This window comes from Cylas formicarius, unplaced genomic scaffold (genome assembly GCF_029955315.1).
Source record: "Cylas formicarius isolate icCylForm1 unplaced genomic scaffold, icCylForm1.1 PGA_scaffold_8__14_contigs__length_24414737, whole genome shotgun sequence".
NCBI lineage: Eukaryota > Metazoa > Arthropoda > Insecta > Coleoptera > Brentidae > Cylas > Cylas formicarius.
The window spans coordinates 2,999,870-3,015,360 of record NW_026844361.1 but is presented as its reverse complement, the minus strand read 5'-3'; the positions used below and the strand labels follow the sequence as shown (position 1 = coordinate 3,015,360).

General features: G+C 38.0%; 1 protein-coding gene across 2 annotated transcripts in view; it reads left to right on the top strand.

Annotated features, from left to right (window-relative positions):
- Positions 1 to 15,491, top strand: part of LOC132705809 (rabankyrin-5) — an 81,616-nt gene that overhangs the window by 57,648 nt on the left and 8,477 nt on the right. For both annotated transcript variants that reach the window (XM_060676703.1, XM_060676704.1), the window contains exons 7-12: positions 1,380 to 1,682; positions 3,811 to 3,962; positions 6,450 to 6,716; positions 6,775 to 6,872; positions 10,413 to 10,677; positions 11,995 to 12,177. In XM_060676703.1, the coding sequence (XP_060532686.1) occupies positions 1,380 to 1,682; positions 3,811 to 3,962; positions 6,450 to 6,716; positions 6,775 to 6,872; positions 10,413 to 10,677; positions 11,995 to 12,177 (1,268 nt within the window). The remainder of the gene's footprint in view (positions 1 to 1,379; positions 1,683 to 3,810; positions 3,963 to 6,449; positions 6,717 to 6,774; positions 6,873 to 10,412; positions 10,678 to 11,994; positions 12,178 to 15,491) is intronic.

The window sequence follows — 15,491 nt, the reverse complement described above, 5'->3', positions numbered from 1 at the left end:
CTTTTAATTTTGTTCCAAACACCGCTTCATACATCTCATACGCACTACAGTGATGAGCTCTGTTCTTCATCAGCTGGACAAAACGGTGACCATTTCTTGATATTGTTCCAACCGCGAAGAAAGCGTGTTTTCTTCGTTCTGATTCGCTCGTTCTGCGTAACTTTGAGAATGTCTGGACTTCCCACATACCATCTTTAGTTCGAGCCATATGCAACGTATCTCCTAAATAGTGGTGTTAGCAAATTCTCTCCTATTATCAGAGACACATAAGCTACTTCTGCTCTTTGGCTTTTAAGAGATCCGAAGTTAAATACATTTACCAAAACGTGGCCAAACTCAACTTAAAGTATAAAATAATAAATACTCATGGAAAAAAAAACTGAAAAGGGTCTGGAAAGTCGCTAAGGACGACAAGCTACCAAAAATTAATGCTGATTGGCCAGCGAGAGTCATACCACACGCACGTTGTGTAGATGCTATAAATTAATCAAAATTTCCAGAAAAATAATGGTAGTATTTATATTGACCGGGCAATGTGACAAATTATCGCAAACTTTTTAATGTCCGTTATGCATAGTGACCAAGCATTATAAATACTGTCCTAAATAATTAAATTGTCGGTATCAAATATATTCTTCTTCACAGTGAGGTTGTGAGGTATGGGTATCTATCTTATTTTAATTCTATGGCATAGTGTTTTTCTTAATGATCGAATAAACTTTTAGGCTTTTAATGATCTTTTTGTTTTTTTAACTTCCTATTTCACGTCAAATCGCAGTTTTGGTGGTCGGAACTACATTCGATTCCACTATGACCTCTTGTATCCTCGTCCTGTTTTAATATTATGTGGTCTATTACGAATTTCAGTACACCCTAGTGTCATGTATAATCTCGTAACCAACGCAACCGTTTCATTTCTTCTCCGTATGGCTTTACTATCCTTCTTTCTTCCTACTCTCGCGTCTCCCAGCAGTATGGTAACCAAGGGTTGTAAGAGTGTAATTCAGTGTATTGATCTTTTTCTTCTAGTCTTATACATGCCAGAAGAAACATATTAATGTGCAGAAGGAATAATTTACCTCTTCCTTCCAAGGGCTTTCTCACTAACGGCTCAACAGAACAGACGCATGAATTAGGAACAGGGAGGCAAGAAAGAAACTAGAAATTTTAAAGAAGGGAGGAGAAAGATGTTTCGTCCCGAACATTGAACATAGATGAACGCCCAATATCCAAATAAACGCCCGCATACGATAATGCAATAAATTTTCTCTTAATTTCTTTTTTAAATGAACTAATAGACATAGTAAAATCATTTATTTTATATTTATTTATCGTGAAAGCTGTCTGGTAGGTAAAATCGCTTTTGTGTACCCCTTCAGGACCAGTTAAACGTAAACGTCAAAACGAACGACGAGTACACGCCCCTGTATTACGCCCTGCTGAAGTGGGAGGCGGGCGAGCACGCCTACGCGGAGGCATTGCTCGAATGCGGCGCCCAATCGGATCCCACCTGCTCCGCAACGCGTGCCGACTTGGTGCAGTTGCTCATAGGGGGCGGGGCCAAGCGGGCTGCTGCGTTTCTCGCCAGTCGCGTCAAGAATTTGAACCACGTCAACTCGGAAGGCGAGACCGCCCTCCATCTCGCCTGCGAGCGGGATTATTGGGAGTTGGTGGACGTGCTGGTAAGAAATTATAGAGGTTTGAGGTAATTTGTAGTGCCCGTAGAGAAAATAATAGGAGAGTGTCCCGGACACTATTCGCTACACAGGACGGTTCATTACTGCGGGTTTCTTTGATATACATCCAAAAAAGTTTGTTGTATAGAAAAAATTACTGTCATACATGTATCTTAAGTATCTCATCACCCGATTTCTTATTTTAAATCTGACACCCTGTATGATATTTCTCTCAAAATTTTTTGGTCAATTACTCTATACTTAATCTTACCACTTTCTAAAATGTAACGGAAACGGAAATACAGAATCGGCCTTTATAAATTGTCTGCTTTTGTTTAAAATTGACCAACCAATTACGTTGTTTTTAAAAATGCAAAATTTCGTGTTTTTTCGAATACATCAATTGCATTGAAATTGCATTTTCCTATGCCTTTTTTCAACGGTTCTTTGCTGTTTCGTGTTTTAAAACAAAAGTTCATAAGTTCGAAATGAGTGAAAGAACTTTGGAACTGGTCAGCCAGGCCTCCTGTTTTGTACCCCTTTTATTTTCCACTTCGTGGCTCGATACAGGGTATTTCAAAACCATTGGTAAAAACCGATGGGAGTTCCTTGTTTAAAATAAACCTAACTTAAAAAAACAAAATAGATCAAACAGTAAAATATTGCTGAATTATTAATTACCATTGTGAGAACACACTGCATATTTTTTTTACATGAGTGACATGGAAAAAATAAATTTTGATAGACTAGAAACTTCTTTGTCTGCTGCAATTTTTCATAAAACTTACAGTTTCGAAAAAATTAAAAATAAAATAAATTCCGAATAAAGATATTTTAGAAAGTTTTATTGCAATTTATTAATAAACATTTCTGAAACTAATTGCTCTATACATGCGTAAACTATAAATAAATACATTTCTAAAAGCATTTTAATTAAACAATGCAACTCAAATAAAAACAACTCAGCAAGGAAGGAAGAACAAAAATACATTTAGAAAGTGGTCTGTTCTAGAGTATCCTAACTCCTTTGACGTAAATAAAACATAAAACAGGTGTAGCTGCTGTCTCGCTGGACTGGGGCCCCAAATAGCAGCTCCTCTTCGATCTTGAGGATCACGGTCTCGCTACGGTGGAGGTGGTTCACACGCACACGCAACGCGTAGGGAGACAATAGTTTTTTCTTTTGGGGTTCAACACTATCGGCGTGCTATCGATCCCAAGTCGAACGCGAAAGACTTTAAGCCCGTTCTTAGTCGCACGTGCGCGCGCTCTCTCCCTCTTTTAGCTCTACATTTTCCGCATGGCGGCGACACCTTACGGGCCACTAAATTTTTAAACTTCCGCGGTTCTTGCCCGGGTGTTCGCTTTGCGGATTTAACAACAGGTTAGCGCGATATTTTTCAGGAAGCAAACATGGTAAAACAATATGTGCTAGAATACAAAACTAGCTCAGGATTATAATAAAACGCAGTGAAGATGCGTGGAAATTAATTACTTAATTAGTTAATATGGGTGCCTGTGTTGTCATGTTAAAGAAAAAATGACTTTCTTTTTGCTGTCTTTCGACCACCTATGCACTTTTCTTTTCTTGTTTTTCTTGCATTCGATACTATGAATAATAATAACGAAAGCGACAAAAGCGTTTCTACGGAATTTCTTGATGTGAAAAACTATGAACGCCGCCACGTGCGAAAACGTGATGGAACAGCTCTGTTGGCACACACGTTCATGGCATGCAGGGTAACTGCGCATAATCGATACGCATCTTTAGCTGAATAATTATCGACGAATGCGGAGTACATTTTGCGCTTATGGTGGGTTCATGAATTTCAGGCTTGTCTCTTGTCTCAATTTTGTAAATTTATAACCTCGAAATCGAAAAGAATTAGAAAAGAATTTTTGAATTATTTGTTATTTTCCCAGAAAAAAGTCAAATATGGAATTATTCACTATCAGAAAGAAAGCATTTTTAATTAATTCACTAAATGCCACCATGAAATATCCTTTTCTTAATTATAATGTTAATGTTAAATTAATGTTTGAAATAATTATTGAATGCTTGGTTTAATTCATCATTATGCGTCGTCGATGGCGGCTTCCCGACTATAATTTTCATAAAAAACGACGTTTCGAGGTTAAACTGGGTGCGAATCCGAATCTCCTTACCAACGAATTGAGGCAGACTGCCCTGCATTACGCCGTCAAACACAACGCCGTTCGGTCCATTGAGGCTCTAATCAGACATAACGAGGGCATAGGGTTCGACGACGCCGAAGGAGAAACCAGGTATGCTGCTGGCGTTCCTACCCAATTGAACATTTTTTGTTTCATGATGGTAACGCTCAACTTCTGAATATCTGTTTTATGAAACCCGAAAAACCTACCAAATTTTCTCGAAATGTTTTCGTGACTTATAAAACAACTAGAACTTTAATAATAATAATAATAATAATAATCGTCATCAGCGTCTACCTTATCGTCGCCATCACCGTCATCGTTATCGTCGTCATCGTAATCACCATCGTTATCATCGTCATTGTCAACATCGTCATCATTGTCAACTTCATGCTTTCAATCATCATCATCGTTATAGTCGTCATCACCATCATTGCCAATATCGTCATCGTGATTTTTATCACTGTCTTTGTTTTTACTATCGTCCTCTTTGTCATAATCGTCACCACAGTCCTATTGATAAGCGTTATCTTCATAATCTTCGTTGTCAATATCGTCATCGTGATCTTTATCATCGTCATCGTCATTACCATCGTTACCTTCGTCATAATGGTCACCATCGTCATCGTTGTCATCATTTTCGTAATCATCATCGTCTTCGCCGTCGTCATCGTTATCTCCATTATCACCATCGTGAACGTTGTCGTTGTCATTATCGTCATCATCGTCTTGGAGATAATCATAATCATCATCGTTATCTTCGTCTTCATCTTCACCGTCGCCATTTTCATCATTATAATCATCATCGCCATCGTCACCATCGGTGTCGAACTCTACGTCATCATCATCGTATTCGTCCTTATCATCATCTTCATCATCATAATCATCATTGTCATCGACGTTATCATCGTTAAGTCAGAAAACGACACCTGCTGATAGCACAATTGATGGCCTACGAAAATCCCGTTTTAAAGACTACAAGTTAATTTGAATTCATTAAGCCTTTTGGAGATACTATCATTTATTTAAGAAACTGTCCCAATACACCCCCTCCAATTTCCTTACAGAGAAAATAATAATAATAAAAATAGATAGATAGATAGATAGGTAGTGTTTACAACAAATGGCGCGTCAGTAGTACAAAAGAAAAAAGAAAGATTAACGCTGACAAGTTGTGGTTGTGGATAAATAAATCGTATAAACAATAGAAAAATTCCATGCGTGAAAGCAATGTGACAAAATATACAATAGACATACACTACAAAAGTACAATACATAAATCATAAAGTGTAAAAACGATGGCATCTAAAATTTAACAGAAATCGTAAATATCGATAGGTAAAACATATGTCGATTTAAAATTTGTGTTTGGCCGAAAGGGTGTATTCCGTAATTGAGTAAAAAGCATGCTCCAGAAGAAACAGTCTAATTTCTCTGGAGAATTTAGACTGTGATAAGTCTCTGATTTGTTGAGCAAGAAAATTGTACAAGTCGGTGCGAGCTTATTCCTTGCTGAGGTCGTCAGTCTGGAATAGTATGGTACGATGATAATAATAATAATAATAATAATCGTCATCATCATCTTCCTTATCGTCGCTATCACCGTTATCGTGATCGTCATTATCGTCGTCATCATAGTCACCATCGCTATCATCGTGATTGTCAACATCGTCATCATTATCAAATTCGTCATCTTTCCAATCGTCATCATCGTTATCGTCGTCATCGCCACATTGCCAACATCGTCATCGTGATTTTTATCATTGCCTTTGTCTTTACTATCGTCGTATTTGTCATAATTGTCACCATCGTCCTATTGATAATCGTTATCTTCATAATCTTCGTTGTCAACATCGTCATCGTGATCTTTATCATGGGCCATCGCCTTCACCATCGTTACCGTCGTTATAATCGTCATCATCGTCATCATTTTCATAATCATCATCGTCTTCGCCTTCGTCATCATTATATCCTCATCGTTATGGCCATTATCACCATCGTAAACGTTGTCGTCGTCATTATCGTCATCGTAGTCATCATCTTCTTCGCCGTCTTCATCATTATATTCTCGTAGTTAGTTTTGTCATTATCGTCTTGGAGATAATCATAATCATCATCGTTATCTTCGTCTTCATCTTCACCATTGTCATTGTCATCATGATAATCATCATCGTCCTCGTCATCATTGGTGTCGAAATCATCGTCATCGTCATCATCTTCATCGTCGTTATCATCATCTTCATCATCATTGTCATCGACGTCATCATCATCGTTAAGTCAGAAAACGACACCTGGTCATAGCACAATTGATGACCTACGAAAATCCCATCTAATGTCATAAAATCTTTAAAAAAACTGACCCAACCATAAAGTAACAAAAACGTTTTGGATATGATATTAACCAAACTAAAGTAATTTTTTATTTATTGGACTTCATGCACAGCGTGTTTTACCAAATAGTTTTCTTATAAAACTATAAACTAACTAACCAACAATAGAAAAGGTTTTAAAACAGCCAAAGATTCTTGTAAACCCCTTATAAATATCCTTAAGCAGCGAAAAAGGTTAGTTTCACTCTTGAAAGTCTCCATCCACTAGGTTGGCAGTCAATTTCAACCTGAGGGACATTAACGGGGACACACCTATATGCCTGGCATTGAACTCGGGCAACAAAAACCTCGTTCCATTGCTTATCGAAGGCAAGGCCGACGTCAACGTGCGTAACGGCAAAGATTTCAGTCTGCTGCATCAAGCTATCATCAAGGAGGACGCCGAGACGGCCGTGTTCCTTTTGGAACACGGCGTGGACATCAACGCCAAGACTGCTGACTACGAGACGCCCCTGCAGTTGGCTATTCATTGTAGGCGAGTCGAAATGTCTTTTCCGATCCACTCGGACCGATTTCTGAGGTTAGCTTTTCAGGTTACCGGAAGTTGTCGACGCGCTTTGCACCAAGGGGGTGGACATGTCGGCCCCAGATAGATTGGGCAGCTGCGCTCTGTGGTCCGCCCTGGATTCCGGTGAGATTCGAAATAAAAATCAAATAATAATAAAGTCTTTATATAATGTCGCATTATTACTAATAGAAAATAAATACATGCAATACGAAATTTGTCATAAAATAAATACTACCGACGAAACACCAATATTTACACAAAGTTATACATTCTTCTGTGAAACTGTGTGATTTTTTTTTATCACATTGCGTTTCTGAGCTACAGGGTCTTCTTCTTCTTCTATGTCTATCCTCTATGGATGTTGGCACTCACGTTGGTCCATACAATATTGTTGACAGCCGCCCTGAATAAATATACAGTCGTCATTCCCGTCCACTCACTCATTTTTTCAGCCACGATGTGTGACTTCAAGTTGCTTTTGCATTCGCTGGATCACGGTATTGTTTGTGACATGGTAGGAGTATGATATCCTGAATATGCGGCGATAGCACCACATTTCAAAGGACTTCAAGTACTCTGATATAGCACCTGTCAACGTCCAGGCTTCCACTACGTATAGGAGCGTGGAGAATACATAATATCTTAGTACTCGTGTTCTCATAGTAATATTGAGGACTGTTCTGAGGCAGTTAAAAACGGTTTTGACTTTTTCTGTACTACATTTGATCTATCGCGCATGATCCCATTCCTTGTTCAGGCTGAAGCACAAGTATGTTAATTTATCTGTTGTTTCCAAGATTTCATTATTGGCCCTAAACTGGTGGTACAGTTTCTCATTGTTTTTACTAACTACAAGAATTTTGGTCTCCCTCAGTTGAGACTCATGCCATACCTCCACTACACGGTCTATGAACCTGTGCAATCCCTCAGCACTATCTGCTATAACAACTGTATCGTCCGCATAAAGTGTGTTCATAGATATAAAAAACTAACTAACGAATTAAGGAAAGACCCGGGTAACCTACACTTATCAGTTGAGTCAACCCAACCATTTTCCGGGGTATCATAAGTGTCGCACCAGGTTTCATCCAAGTAAATAATTGGCCTTTGTTGTTCTCTGTAAATCCAAATTTTTTCTAGAAATTTCAGTCGCCATTTCCGAATTTTAAAAGATTCCATTCAAACTTGCCTTTTGTCAATTTTTTAAAATCTAAAACCCACGTCTTGAATACACTTCCATAAGGTAGTTCTGCCACATTTAACACCGGTTTCATGTTTTTCAAGCCTGCTAATTAAGATATCTAATGTAGGCATGCTTTGTTCCTCGTATAACTGGTAACTGGTATCGCCGTATTATATCTTGATCACTTGCATCTACACTCGCGAAAATGTCAGCATCGCTTCTTTTTTTCCTCCTGAAATGGGATTATTCACAATTTTCCATACAGTTGGTGTTGGAATTTTCGTCAATGTGGCCGTTTCTTCTAAAGATGCTTGTTTGCTGGTACCACATTCAATAAGAGTCAAATGAACATTGTTTATAACTTCCTTATTCTTAATAGAATAGTGTTTTCTACATTTGGGCCGGAGCATCTCCTGAGATACACTAGACTCGCACATATGTATTAAGCACGGGTAAGTATAAAATAATTTTCTATTACGGACCACAATTTTACCTCAATTTAAATTCCGAAACTTTAGGTAATAATCTTGTTGCATTGTATGTTAATGACCGCCCTTGGATAATCCCATTCAAAAGCAATTGGTCACTTTCTTATATCTATGAACAGACCATACCTTAAATTATTGATAATCTCTCCATTGATCATAATTCCTTCTTCTGTATCACTAAGCACTTGGCTAAACACTATTTCGGAGTAAGTATTGAATATGCGTCCCTGGCGTACTCGCTGGTTAACTGTAAATTCTTGGGAGGTTTTGTACGCACAGCCCTCTGTATCAGGACCTGAATAGAAAACAGGGCCTCTCGCGTTCCCATTCCACTTCCAAATCCGAACTGAACCTTGCTCTTCGAGCTTTCTGTATATAGGAGAGTGGACGACGTTAAGTAGGATTTTCAATACATGACTCATCAGACTTATAATTCGGTAATCAGAGCACCTAGTAGCATTTGCTTTCTTATGAAGAGGAATAAATGTGGAAACCAGCCAGTCTCTAGGCAATTCTCCTGTTTACGTACAACCCAATGGAGTGGCTAGTTCTATCAGTTTTTTTTAAATTATGACAAAGTTTAATTTTGAAATTTTAAATTGGACACACTGTATAATTTTACGTCATTGTTTTGCATCCGCTTTTCGAATATCACATTGCATTTGTTTTAAATTTTTTAGTTGTTAAAGTGCAAATTTTGTTCTGATTTATTATTTTGAAGAATTTCGCTCGTCGAATTAACAATGTTACAAAAAGTACTGAATTTTGCTGTGGCAATTTTAGTAAAGCATTTAATTTGTTAAGTAAATTGTTTCAAATATTATGGCTGTTAACAAAAACTTGTGCTGTGTCGCGAAAAGACGCATAAAGCATATGAACTGTATTTGCACAAGTATAATGGATAATAAAGTACGTTTTACTTTTACATAACTTTTGCAAATGTATTATGTGGGTATCCAGAACGAAGACAACCCAAAAAAGAATAGTTGGTAGGCTTAAAGCCAACTTAAGTTCGGCAAAAAACTTATAATAAATCGTCTGGGGAAATTAGTGAAATTAATGTTATGGCGACTGTTAGAACAGCTCCGATAAATTCTTGTAGCAAAATCAAGGATAGTGCTGGTGCTAGCCAAAATCTACAAGTTTAAATGTTAGAACTTTAAGTGAGGTCATAATTTGCATCCCTGGTACCAACAATGAAGACTAAAATGTTGCCACTGGTATTAATAAAATAACAGAGATAGGGATTTATAGCAAAATTATCTGGTCTGAAGAAGGTTATATAAATTTACAAAGTTCAGTATCATACAAAGGAAGCTCTACGAAGTTACGCAGAAAATTATGCCAATGCTGCGTTAAAAATAATGGAGGTCAATCTGGAGTTTCTTTAATTGTAAGTTTAGATTTTCGTTATGAATTTTTTTTCTAAGAAATTCAAAAAATAAAAAATGTCTGAAAAACTAGATAATTTTGAAACCAGTTTTAAAAAAGCTCTGTATCTTCACATTAGTCCAAGCTAGACTCCTTAACATTCTTCGTAGATAAGTCGACTGCGAAGGCATTCTTCCATCTTTTTTCTCGGTCGGCCTATTGATCTTCTGCCATCCGGCCTCTCAAAAAGTACTATCAATCTGTGGTCTTCTGATCTTATCACATGACGTGCCACTATACTTTCACTGCCCCACGGTATCTTCATGCTACTGTTGTTTTGTCCTTTTGGGGTCCACATTTCATTTTAAGCACCTTTCTTTCAAATACAAGAAGTTTATTTATTTGCCGTTAATTGAGGGTATAAGTAACTAGCGGGAAAATAATTGACTTGCACAATGTTATCTTCTTTTTAACAGTTTAGATCTTAATGACGACGTTACAGAGTATAGTCTATGACTGTTGGGTTTACGCAATAACGATAGGTATGACGGTCGTAATTACTTTTTGGGATCGTCAAAATCCAAAACGAGATACTTTGAGACACACTATACCCACGTACAGGCCAAGAAGACGTGGCGAATATCCTGGTCAGGCACGGAGCCGACACCGACTGTTGGGGCCCCGGGCCGGACGGCTGCGTGCAGACCCTGCTGCACCGGGCTATCGACGAGAACAAGGAATCTGCCGCCATTTTCCTGATCCGGGCTGGATGCGACCTGGACTCACCCAGGATGCCCGGCTCGAACGGCGAGGGGGGCGAGGAAGCGCGCGACGGCCAATCCCCACTACACCTGTGCTGCCAGTGGGGATTGGAAACGGTGGCAAGGTCAGAATCTTTACATACATATACAGGGTGTTATCGAGTTAAAAAATATAGATTCGGTATTGGGGTTGAGTCCAGATTGAATGGTTTGATTATCTGGTGTCAGAGAAACAACACCCTGTATACCGGGTGACACCAGAAAGTGGGAAGGAACATAGCGATAGCGATTTGAAATTTGGAAGGGTTAATATGAATGTAAATTTTTTTGACAATATGTAGTCAATGGTTGCACATCCGGTTTTAGCGGAAACACGACGAATTTTAAATGGCACAACCTATTTTTTTTTGCATTTTTGGATTCATTAATTTTTTTTTGTTTTTAAATTTTTATTTATTTTTTGAAAATTGCGTCCACGAGGCTGTGACCATTATAAACACTATTTACCGGGTCACCTGATCATGGGAAAAATTGTAAATGAAACTTTCCTTTACTTGTCTAATGGCAAATAGCATTTTTCTACTTTCGTCTGTAAAATACCTAATTACCCACCGATCTAGCGTGCGGGAAGCGTCAGTTTCTTGTCCCACGGATTCGAGCCACTTCGGACATTTTCGGAATATTAGCGCACGTCTTTAATTTTGACGTTTGTTAATTCTGACGGTGATGTCAGTAAATTTATTCGTGTTGTTTTGTCAAAATGTACCCAAAAACTAACGGTCGTAGATAAAGTATAGTATACGACACGTTCGGTAAGCTTTTTAAGTCACTCGTTTATTAAATACTCGCTCCGCTGCGGTCTGTTCGTGTCAAATAATCTCGTGAGTTAAATGCCGTTTGCCGCACTTATTGCATAATATACTATTACTTATTTGTTTTTTTCCTTTATGCGGATTTTGAAAATTTTGGTGTCAAAATGTTGCAAAAAAAGTACCGGTTTTAAAATGTTTTTCTTCCCACTAGGGTTCTATTTGAAAAAACTAGGTTATCCTAAAACAAATTAGACAAGTAAAGAATTACAACTTACAACTAAATAAAAAATTAAAAACAAAAAAAATGATCAAAACCGTTCTATCCTACGTAGAATGATCTCCGAATAAAAAAATGCAAAAAAATATAGGTTCTGCCATTTAAAATTCGAAAATTATTACTGTCGTTATAATGGTTGCGGCTTAACCTCAAGAAAAATGCATCTAAAAGTCGTGTCGGCGGTGTACTTAGCAAATAACCGATTCGGTGGCTTTATTACTTCACCTATTGTCATTAGCAGCTCTTCCGGGTTCATTTTGGGGCGAATATTGTTAATTTTATGAAGTCAATCCCAAAGATTAGCTTTGGTATCGGTACTACTTAGGTCAAGATTCGATTGTACGCCGTTGCAGGACGCTCATAGAGCACAGGGCGAATATCAACGCCAGAGACGCCGACTCGAAGACGCCATTGCACGTGGCCGTGGAGAATCAGCACGAGGAGATCATCTCGCTGCTGCTGAGCGTACCCGAGATTGACCTGAGTCTTAGGGACAAGAACGGGTTTTCACCGTTCGCGGCCGCCCTCACCTCCAGGTGCGTGCAATAATATTTGAATTATATTCTTAGCGTAAAATCTTTATCGCTCTGATGTGACACTCGACTGGCTGTAGCTCGGGAAAGATGTTATAATAATAATAATACTTCTACTGTTGAAAAAGAAAAAACTTTATACTAGATTTCTTAATGCGAGAGAGTAATGAAATGTAAATTTGCAATGACAGAGATCGTTAAACAAGGTAGACAACTTGAAAGTTATATAATAATAATAATAATTATTATTATTATTATTATTATTATTATTATTATTATTATTATTATTATTATTATTATTATCTTCAGCCGTCGGCAAGGATATCGTATTAGTAATTAGCTCAGGCTTCCCCTTCTAATGTACATGGACGATGTCAAACTGTTTTCGACCTTGAAAAAGACCTTCGACAACAACTCAGATATATAGAAAAATAGATAGACGTTGAGAACGTCAAAGCACAGCTTACCGAAAAAAATCTGATATTCAAGACCAACCTGTAAGCTCGAAACACAACAACAGCAGTCAATCCCTATGCCACTCATGTTGCGTCGTACAGCTTTGGAGTCGTCGATTGGGCGTCTACAGAACTCGACAGATGAATAGAATTATAAGGACAAGTTATCGAGATACCGCGCCCACCACCCGAGACCCAGTAAGAGGAGAATCCACTTACCACGATATATATGGGGCATTGGTCTGGTAAACCGACGACTGTACAATAAAATAAAAATGGTGGAGCTCCTGCGAAAATATTTTTATCACTACGCCACTCTGACTGCAGGACGAACACTACTGGTTGGACTATGATTGCTCAGTTAGAACTCAGGGTGCAATAGATAAGGAAGGAGCTACACGGTAGATATCCCAACCCGATAAAAGAGAATTCTTCATGTGTGCTATCTAGTATCAAGTCTACCCGTTCTTATCTTAGATACTACGCATCAACTTCATAAGGAAGTAGCCTACAACCTGAAAGACTGAGTGAAAGACGATCGTATTACTGCTAAACGCCGGAGCTAGTGACAATTTCAACATTTTTTGGAACAGAACAATACAGAGTGACCACTTCGTCCAACACAACTGACCAAATATTCTAATCTATAACAAGACAGAAAAGTCAATTGATATTGTTGACGTTGCAATCCCAGCAGCAATCAACCTGCCAAAACAAGATCGAGAAAAAAAACAGAGAAATGCTGGCCAACTATTTAAGACAAACATGGCGGGTGGACGGGGTAAAGATCATTCGCATAATAATCGGCTCCTTCTTCTTTCGGTGCCATATCAGGTCCCCCTAACGTTGGCAATTACATTGGCGAGTAGATCACCGTCTTCGGCTAATCTGAGTATTCCGGTCCAATCGCGGATGTTCTTTAGCCATGACATTTGTTTCCTTCCAACGCCTCTGCGACCTTCGATTTTGCATTTCATTATGAGTTGAAGGATTTTGTAGCGTTCCCCTCTAAGAACATGCCCCAGGTACCATATTTTTCGTATTTTGATTGTGTTAAATAACTCACGGACGGCACTTGCTGGCATTCTTCTATGCAACTACATCTCGAATGCTTCCAGGCGATTAATAGCATTGGCCTTGAGAGTCCAACACAGACCAAATATAGCATTTGCTCATTCTTTGGCGCAATTTGAGGTTTAAGTTATCATTGCAGAAGAATGGTTCCATTTTCATTAAACTTGTGCGAGCTGTTTCTATTCTGCATTTGATTTATTTATCTGGATCTAGTTGGTCTGTGATATAACATTCAAGATATCTGTAATCTCTCTCAATGTTTTGCTGGTCTATATGTAAGGATGCATCGGCATGTGGTTGGCGACTGAATACCATAAATTTTGTTTTAGCGACATTCATTTTTAGACCCATGTTCCGTCCTGTCGTGTTTACGCAATCCAACAGCTCTTGAAGGCCTTGGCCTTGGATACTATCGCATAAGATGACCGTGTCGTCGGCATTCCGAATAGTATTCATCAGTTCGCCGTTGATTTTCACTCCATGGTCTTTATCTTGTAGAGCCTCTTTGAAAATCACACCTGAGTAAAGGTTGAATAATAGCGGGGAGAGAATGCCTGACACCTCGCTGAATGCAACATTCGCGGGTTAATCTTCCATCGAATCATACCACTGCTTTTTTGGTTCCAGTACAAGTTCTCTATGATACGTAGATCTTTACCATCGATACCTGAGGTCCTTAACATATTAAAAAGCTTATCGTGTTGAACCCCATCAAATACTTTTTCGTAGTCGATGAAAGGCACACAGATGTCTTTACGTTGGTCGCGACACTTTTGTAGAAGCACATTTAGGGCAAAAAGTGCCTCGCGGGTTCCAAGTACGTTTCTAAAACCAAATTGGGTCTCGTCTATATCTCTTTCGCACCGGCTTCTTATTCTTACAAGTATTATGCGAAGGAAGGCTCTAAGTGTGTGGCTCATGAGGCTAATTAAGCTGTATTCATCGCATCTCTTCGCCTGTTGTTTTTTCGGAAGGGCTATAAAAACAGACTTCAACCATTCCTCGGGTATTTTACCAGTATCATATACATTGTTGAAAAACTAAGTTAAGGCACTGATGTGGTCTTCGTGGATCATCTACAAGAGCTCTGTTGGAATATTGTCTGGTTCCTTTGCTTTCTTGGGTTTGGCTGTTTTTATAGCATGTAGAACTTCCGATTTCAAGATTTCTGGTCCTTCATCTTGAATTGCATTATCTTGTATATTTGGCCTGTCGTCTTCAACCGGTTACCTTTTACTCCATATCTCAAGCATTTTTTGTTCATAATAATAATTTTAATTTTAATAATAAGTTTTTCCTGTATTATCCACTATAGAATTAGCAGCCTTTTTGTTATATAAGCCAGCAACTTCCCTAACCTTCTTGTACATGTTGAACATATCATGTTTTTTTTTTCAAATTCTTCCACTTCTCCTTAGCCGCTCGTATTTTTTGTTTTATTTATCTTTGTTTCGTTTTGTATTCTACTGCTTTGTTCTTGTATTGTCTTCGGCGGCAGGAGAACTACCGAAGTTCCTTAAGTCTAATCTAGTGTCCTTCGGAGTTAACACAAACTCTTATCGTAAGATGCATAAATCCGTGCAATAGAAAATACATAATGTTTTGCTACTATGCGAATAACAAATAATAGTTTTCGTTAACATAGGAAACTGTAGTACCCCAAACAATATATATATATATATATATATATATATATATATATATATATATATATATATATATATATATATATATATATATATATATATATATATATATATATATATATATATATATATATATATATAT